The sequence below is a fragment of the Engystomops pustulosus genome, unplaced genomic scaffold (assembly GCF_040894005.1).
Source record: "Engystomops pustulosus unplaced genomic scaffold, aEngPut4.maternal MAT_SCAFFOLD_146, whole genome shotgun sequence".
NCBI lineage: Eukaryota > Metazoa > Chordata > Amphibia > Anura > Leptodactylidae > Engystomops > Engystomops pustulosus.
The window spans coordinates 257683-266506 of record NW_027285026.1 but is presented as its reverse complement, the minus strand read 5'-3'; the positions used below and the strand labels follow the sequence as shown (position 1 = coordinate 266506).

The 8824-nt window shown below is 46.8% G+C and overlaps 1 protein-coding gene across 1 annotated transcript in view; it reads right to left on the bottom strand.

Annotated features, from left to right (window-relative positions):
• Positions 1–1044: 1044 nt before the first annotated feature.
• LOC140108555 (cytochrome P450 11B, mitochondrial-like) overlaps positions 1045–8824 on the bottom strand; it is a 50883-nt gene continuing 43103 nt past the window's right edge. Inside the window, exons 6-9 of the mRNA XM_072131816.1 lie at positions 2156–2322; positions 1877–1955; positions 1512–1703; positions 1045–1235 (exon numbers count right to left, since the gene is read on the bottom strand). Coding sequence (XP_071987917.1) covers positions 1125–1235; positions 1512–1703; positions 1877–1955; positions 2156–2322 — 549 coding nt within the window. The 3' untranslated portion in view covers positions 1045–1124. The remainder of the gene's footprint in view (positions 1236–1511; positions 1704–1876; positions 1956–2155; positions 2323–8824) is intronic.

Below are 8824 nucleotides of genomic sequence, written 5' to 3'. Positions count from 1 at the left end.
GTGGGTGGAGGTCCGTCGTGGACGGCTAGGGTGGCGCTGGCGGGTGGAGGTCCGTCGCGGACGGCTAGGGTGGCGCTGGCGGGTGGAGGTCCGTCGCGGACGGCTAGGGTGGCGCTGGCGGGTGGAGGTCCGTCGCGGACGGCTAGGGTGGCGCTGGCGGGTGGAGGTCCGTCGCGGACGGCTAGGGTGGCGCTGGCGGGTGGAGGTCCGTCGCGGACGGCTAGGGTGGCGCTGGCGGGTGGAGGTCCGTCGCGGACGGCTAGGGTGGCGCTGGCGGGTGGAGGTCCGTCGCGGACGGCTAGGGTGGTGCTGGCGGGTTGAGGTTCTTCGCGGACGGCTAGGGTGGCGCTGGCGCGTGGAGGTCCGTCACGGACGGCTAGTATCATACTGTATCGGTCTGTTGTTGCTGTGATGGAGCAGTGTCGTTGCCGGGCGGTGGGGGAGTGCCGTTGTGTACCAGTCCATGGTGTTAGATTGAGCTCATATAACACGGCAAAGAAACCCTTGAGATAAATAAGGACCAAAGAAGAAACTACACAGAGACGTCACTGTGATAAATGACCCCCAGTGCATGGTGGGGCACTGCTGTGTGTGTGATGAGGGGAGGGCCGAGCACCGCAGGACCCCAATGCTGTGGCAGGATTCTACTGCCCCTGTTGAGCCTCTGAGGGGTTAATATCTATTAATTACTATTAAGAGACTTAAATAAGACGTTGTTACTCAGGGGGTGGAATAACCCTCATTAATCACATCGCCCCCCTGCCAACATCCAGCCGTTACTTCCCATAATTCCCTGCTCTGTAATGCACCCTGGGAGGGGAGGGTGATGTCCTATAGGAAAGAGCCACACAGTAGGTAGGAACTGAAGGGTGGCCACGATCTGTGGGGTCTGATAACTCTTTAATGAGCGCACACTTAACCACATGCCCATGTGTTTGTCGGCCCCTCCCCCTGTAGGAATATGCCCCTCCCACTTCCACCAGTCGTGTTACAGCCTGGGCTGGGACCTTCCCTGACCCTCATCCTAGAAAGAATCACACAGGGTCCATGTATTGCTCTTTATTTATCGGGCGCAGTACACACCTTACTGAACACAGGAGCTTACAATCGTCTCATGGCTGGGGTCAGAGGGGGCGGAAGGTCAGCAGGGGCGGTTTTGCTGGCATCAGGATGAATCCAAACACAGTCTTTATGTCGTCCTTACTGGCCGTGTCAATCTGGAAGTTCTTCAGCATCTGAAGGGTGAGATCCGGCGTGTAAGTGAACCCATAAAAATGGTTGAACCCCAATTACCTCCAAACCCACAATGTACTACCACACCCCAAAATACAGGGACAACTGCCCACCAGTTCTAATCCGTCGCCTCCACCTCCCTGTCCCCGACCCTAGCACCCACCTCCCACCTTCCTGTCCTTGAGGCTAGCACCCACCTCCCTGCTACCTACTTGTCCACACTCGTGGTTTCATTAACCTGTCCATACTTCGACCACCCACCAGACACCCGGCCTTACATGCATCAGGAAGAACATCATCTCGGTCTCTGCAAGCCTTCTGCCAATGCATTGACGAGATCCAAAGCCAAACGCTAGCGCCTTGAAGTTTGTGTCATCTCTGCGTATCCAGCGACTGGGGTCATAACGTAGGGGGTCCTGGAAGACCTGAGCACTGCGCCCCAAGGGGTACAGACCCACCTGCACCAGCGTCTGCAAAACAAGATTAACTCTTATACCTGAACTGACTGCGCTAATAGCGGGGTAACGGGGGTAGAAAGACAGAGTATGGAGATAGGATATGTGAGGAACAGGAGGAGATATGTGGGGGCATGGAATATGAAGGTACAGCACGAGAGGTGGTGATTGTGTGTAGTGACCCTCACCCCAGCCGGAATGTGGTAGTTGTGCAGCGTCGTATCCTTGGTCAGATGTCTCTGGACTGTGATACCCACTGGATACAACCTAGAGACAAACGGGACCAAAATGTAGAATCTCATCACCTACATTTTTAGGCAACAATGGCAGTAATGCGTTACCACTAGCAAAGACCCCCTGAAAATGAGGATGGGGAACCCAAGAACCACATGGCAGGTCCTGATATCCAGTTGGGTTCTGCAGGTCCAGGGCCAGTTTCAGTAGTTGTTGGGGAACCTGGTGCTTACCGCAGTGTCTCCTTGATGGCACCCTTCAGCAGAGGCATGAGGTTCAGGAACTGGTTCAAGTCTTTAGGTTTCTGAGATTCTGCTTTGTGTATTTCATTCCTAAGTTCTCTCTGGACAGAAGGATTCCGGGCCAGCTCAAAGAGGGTGAAAAGTAAGGGCATAGCCGTCTATGGGGACAAGAAGAAACAAGTCATACAAGAAGCCCAAGAAGAGAGGGGGCATGGTGGTGTACGAGAACTAATATAGTCATAGAAAGAGGCTCAAGAAAGAGGATGAGGACATGGAGGTCTATGAGAACTAGAATAGTCATACAAAGAAAGAGGGGGAAGAGTGAGGACATGGAGGTCTATGAGAACTAGAATAGTCATATAACAAGACGCCCAAGACAGAGGGAGAAGAGTGAGGACATGGAGGTCTATGAGAACTAGAATAGTCATATAACAAGACGCCTAAGACAGAGGGAGAAGAGTGAGGACATGGAGGTCTATGAGAACTAGAATAGTCATATAACAAGATGCCTAAGACAGAGGGAGAAGAGTGAGGACATGGAGGTCTATGAGAACTAGAATAGTCATATAACAAGACACCTAAGACAGAGGGAGAGGAGTGAGGACATGGAGGTCTATGAGAACTAGAATAGTCATATAACAAGACGCCTAAGACAGAGGGAGAAGAGTGAGGACATGGAGGTCTATGAGAACTAGAATAGTCATATAACAAGACGCCTAAGACAGAGGAAGAAGAGTGAGGACATGGAGGTCTATGAGAACTAGAATAGTCATATAACAAGACGCCCAAGACAGAGGGAGAAGAGTGAGGACATGGAGGTCTATGAGAACTAGAATAGTCATATAACAAGACGCCCAAGACAGAGGGAGAAGAGTGAGGACATGGAGGTCTATGAGAACTAGAATAGTCATATAACAAGACGCCTAAGACAGAGGGAGAAGAGTGAGGACATGGAGGTCTATGAGAACTAGAATAGTCATATAACAAGACGCCCAAGACAGAGGGAGAAGAGTGAGGACATGGAGGTCTATGAGAACTAGAATAGTCATATAACAAGATGCCTAAGACAGAGGGAGAGGAGTGAGGACATGGAGGTCTATGAGAACTAGAATAGTCATATAACAAGACCCCTAAGACAGAGGGAGAGGAGTGAGGACATGGTGGTCTATGAGAACTAGAATAGTCATATAACAAGACGCCTAAGACAGAGGGAGAAGAGTGAGGACATGGAGGTCTATGAGAACTAGAATAGTCATATAACAAGATGCCTAAGACAGAGGGAGAGGAGTGAGGACATGGAGGTCTATGAGAACTAGAATAGTCATATAACAAGACGCCTAAGACAGAGGGAGAAGAGTGAGGACATGGAGGTCTATGAGAACTAGAATAGTCATATAACAAGATGCCTAAGACAGAGGGAGAGGAGTGAGGACATGGAGGTCTATGAGAACTAGAATAGTCATATAACAAGACGCCCAAGACAGAGGGAGAAGAGTGAGGACATGGAGGTCTATGAGAACTAGAATAGTCATATAACAAGATGCCTAAGACAGAGGGAGAGGAGTGAGGACATGGAGGTCTATGAGAACTAGAATAGTCATATAACAAGATGCCTAAGACAGAGGGAGAGGAGTGAGGACATGGAGGTCTATGAGAACTAGAATAGTCCTATAACAAGACCCCTAAGACAGAGGGAGAGGAGTGAGGACATGGAGGTCTATGAGAACTAGAATAGTCCTATAACAAGACGCCTAAGACAGAGGGAGAAGAGTGAGGACATGGAGGTCTATGAGAACTAGAATAGTCATATAACAAGACGCCTAAGACAGAGGGAGAAGAGTGAGGACATGGAGGTCTATGAGAACTAGAATAGTCATATAACAAGACGCCTAAGACAGAGGGAGAAGAGTGAGGACATGGTGGTCTATGAGAACTAGAATAGTCATATAACAAGATGCCTAAGACAGAGGGAGAGGAGTGAGGACATGGAGGTCTATGAGAACTAGAATAGTCATATAACAAGACGCCTAAGACAGAGGGAGAAGAGTGAGGACATGGAGGTCTATGAGAACTAGAATAGTCATATAACAAGATGCCTAAGACAGAGGGAGAAGAGTGAGGACATGGAGGTCTATGAGAACTAGAATAGTCATATAACAAGACGCCTAAGACAGAGGGAGAGGAGTGAGGACATGGAGGTCTATGAGAACTAGAATAGTCATATAACAAGACGCCCAAGACAGAGGGAGAAGAGTGAGGACATGGAGGTCTATGAGAACTAGAATAGTCATATAACAAGACGTCTAAGACAGAGGGAGAAGAGTGAGGACATGGAGGTCTATGAGAACTAGAATAGTCATATAACAAGGCGCCTAAGACAGAGGGAGAAGAGTGAGGACATGGAGGTCTATGAGAACTAGAATAGTCATAAAACAAGACGCCTAAGACAGAGGGAGAAGAGTGAGGACATGGAGGTCTATGAGAACTAGAATAGTCATATAACAAGGCGCCTAAGACAGAGGGAGAGGAGTGAGGACATGGTGGTCTATGAGAACTAGAATAGTCATATAACAAGACGCCCAAGACAGAGGGAGAAGAGTGAGGACATGGAGGTCTATGAGAACTAGAATAGTCATATAACAAGATGCCTAAGACAGAGGGAGAAGATTGAGGACATGGAGGTCTATGAGAACTAGAATAGTCATATAACAAGATGCCTAAGACAGAGGGAGAGGAGTGAGGACATGGAGGTCTATGAGAACTAGAATAGTCATATAACAAGACGCCCAAGACAGAGGGAGAAGAGTGAGGACATGGAGGTCTATGAGAACTAGAATAGTCATATAACAAGACGCCTAAGACAGAGGGAGAGGAGTGAGGACATGGAGGTCTATGAGAACTAGAATAGTCATATAACAAGACCCCTAAGACAGAGGGAGAGGAGTGAGGACATGGTGGTCTATGAGAACTAGAATAGTCATATAACAAGACGCCTAAGACAGAGGGAGAGGAGTGAGGACCTGGAGGTCTATGAGAACTAGAATAGTCATATAACAAGACGCCTAAGACAGAGGGAGAAGAGTGAGGACATGGAGGTCTATGAGAACTAGAATAGTCATATAACAAGACGCCTAAGACAGAGGGAGAAGAGTGAGGACATGGAGGTCTATGAGAACTAGAATAGTCATATAACAAGATGCCTAAGACAGAGGGAGAGGAGTGAGGACATGGAGGTCTATGAGAACTAGAATAGTCATATAACAAGACGCCTAAGACAGAGGGAGAAGAGTGAGGACATGGAGGTCTATGAGAACTAGAATAGTCATATAACAAGATGCCTAAGACAGAGGGAGAAGAGTGAGGACATGGAGGTCTATGAGAACTAGAATAGTCATATAACAAGACGCCTAAGACAGAGGGAGAGGAGTGAGGACATGGAGGTCTATGAGAACTAGAATAGTCATATAACAAGACGCCCAAGACAGAGGGAGAAGAGTGAGGACATGGAGGTCTATGAGAACTAGAATAGTCATATAACAAGACGCCTAAGACAGAGGGAGAAGAGTGAGGACATGGAGGTCTATGAGAACTAGAATAGTCATATAACAAGACACCTAAGACAGAGGGAGAAGAGTGAGGACATGGAGGTCTATGAGAACTAGAATAGTCATATAACAAGACGCCTAAGACAGAGGGAGAAGAGTGAGGACATGGAGGTCTATGAGAACTAGAATAGTCATATAACAAGGCGCCTAAGACAGAGGGAGAAGAGTGAGGACATGGAGGTCTATGAGAACTAGAATAGTCATATAACAAGACGCCTAAGACAGAGGGAGAGGAGTGAGGACATGGAGGTCTATGAGAACTAGAATAGTCATATAACAAGACGTCTAAGACAGAGGGAGAAGAGTGAGGACATGGAGGTCTATGAGAACTAGAATAGTCATATAACAAGGCGCCTAAGACAGAGGGAGAAGAGTGAGGACATGGAGGTCTATGAGAACTAGAATAGTCATATAACAAGACGCCTAAGACAGAGGGAGAAGATTGAGGACATGGAGGTCTATGAGAACTAGAATAGTCATATAACAAGACGCCTAAGACAGAGGGAGAGGAGTGAGGACATGGAGGTCTATGAGAACTAGAATAGTCATATAACAAGACGTCTAAGACAGAGGGAGAAGAGTGAGGACATGGTGGTCTATGAGAACTAGAATAGTCATATAACAAGACGCCTAAGACAGAGGGAGAGGAGTGAGGACATGGAGGTCTATGAGAACTAGAATAGTCATATAACAAGACGTCTAAGACAGAGGGAGAAGAGTGAGGACATGGAGGTCTATGAGAACTAGAATAGTCATATAACAAGGCGCCTAAGACAGAGGGAGAAGAGTGAGGACATGGAGGTCTATGAGAACTAGAATAGTCATATAACAAGACGCCTAAGACAGAGGGAGAAGATTGAGGACATGGAGGTCTATGAGAACTAGAATAGTCATATAACAAGACGCCTAAGACAGAGGGAGAAGAGAGAGGACATGGAGGTCTATGAGAACTAGAATAGTCATATAACAAGACGCCTAAGACAGAGGGAGAAGAGAGAGGACATGGAGGTCTATGAGAACTAGAATAGTCATATAACAAGACGCCTAAGACAGAGGGAGAAGAGTGAGGACATGGAGGTCTATGAGAACTAGAATAGTCATATAACAAGACGCCTAAGACAGAGGGAGAAGAGTGAGGACATGGAGGTCTATGAGAACTAGAATAGTCATATAACAAGACGCCTAAGACAGAGGGAGAAGAGTGAGGACATGGAGGTCTATGAGAACTAGAATAGTCATATAACAAGACACCTAAGACAGAGGGAGAAGAGTGAGGACATGGAGGTCTATGAGAACTAGAATAGTCATATAACAAGACGCCCAAGACAGAGGGAGAAGAGTGAGGACATGGAGGTCTATGAGAACTAGAATAGTCATATAACAAGACGCCTAAGACAGAGGGAGAAGAGTGAGGACATGGAGGTCTATGAGAACTAGAATAGTCATATAACAAGACGCCTAAGACAGAGGGAGAAGAGTGAGGACATGGAGGTCTATGAGAACTAGAATAGTCATATAACAAGACGCCTAAGACAGAGGGAGAGGAGTGAGGACATGGAGGTCTATGAGAACTAGAATAGTCATATAACAAGACGCCTAAGACAGAGGGAGAAGAGTGAGGACATGGAGGTCTATGAGAACTAGAATAGTCATAAAACAAGACGCCTAAGACAGAGGGAGAAGAGTGAGGACATGGAGGTCTATGAGAACTAGAATAGTCATATAACAAGACGCCCAAGACAGAGGGAGAAGAGTGAGGACATGGAGGTCTATGAGAACTAGAATAGTCATATAACAAGACACCTAAGACAGAGGGAGAAGAGTGAGGACATGGAGGTCTATGAGAACTAGAATAGTCATATAACAAGGCGCCTAAGACAGAGGGAGAGGAGTGAGGACATGGAGGTCTATGAGAACTAGAATAGTCATATAACAAGACGCCTAAGACAGAGGGAGAAGAGTGAGGACATGGAGGTCTATGAGAACTAGAATAGTCATATAACAAGACGCCTAAGACAGAGGGAGAGGAGTGAGGACATGGAGGTCTATGAGAACTAGAATAGTCATATAACAAGACGCCTAAGACAGAGGGAGAAGAGTGAGGACATGGAGGTCTATGAGAACTAGAATAGTCATATAACAAGACGCCTAAGACAGAGGGAGAAGAGTGAGGACATGGAGGTCTATGAGAACTAGAATAGTCATATAACAAGACGCCTAAGACAGAGGGAGAGGAGTGAGGACATGGAGGTCTATGAGAACTAGAATAGTCATATAACAAGACGCCTAAGACAGAGGGAGAAGAGTGAGGACATGGAGGTCTATGAGAACTAGAATAGTCATATAACAAGACGCCTAAGACAGAGGGAGAAGAGTGAGGACATGGAGGTCTATGAGAACTAGAATAGTCCTATAACAAGACGCCTAAGACAGAGGGAGAAGAGTGAGGACATGGAGGTCTATGAGAACTAGAATAGTCATATAACAAGACACCTAAGACAGAGGGAGAGGAGTGAGGACATGGTGGTCTATGAGAACTAGAATAGTCATATAACAAGACACCTAAGACAGAGGGAGAGGAGTGAGGACATGGAGGTCTATGAGAACTAGAATAGTCATATAACAAGACACCTAAGACAGAGGGAGAAGAGTGAGGACATGGAGGTCTATGAGAACTAGAATAGTCATATAACAAGACACCTAAGACAGAGGGAGAAGAGTGAGGACATGGAGGTCTATGAGAACTAGAATAGTCATATAACAAGACGCCTAAGACAGAGGGAGAAGAGTGAGGACATGGAGGTCTATGAGAACTAGAATAGTCATATAACAAGACACCTAAGACAGAGGGAGAGGAGTGAGGACATGGAGGTCTATGAGAACTAGAATAGTCATATAACAAGACACCTAAGACAGAGGGAGAGGAGTGAGGACATGGAGGTCTATGAGAACTAGAATAGTCATATAACAAGACACCTAAGACAGAGGGAGAGGAGTGAGGACATGGTGGTCTATGAGAACTAGAATAGTCATATAACAAGACACCTAAGACAGA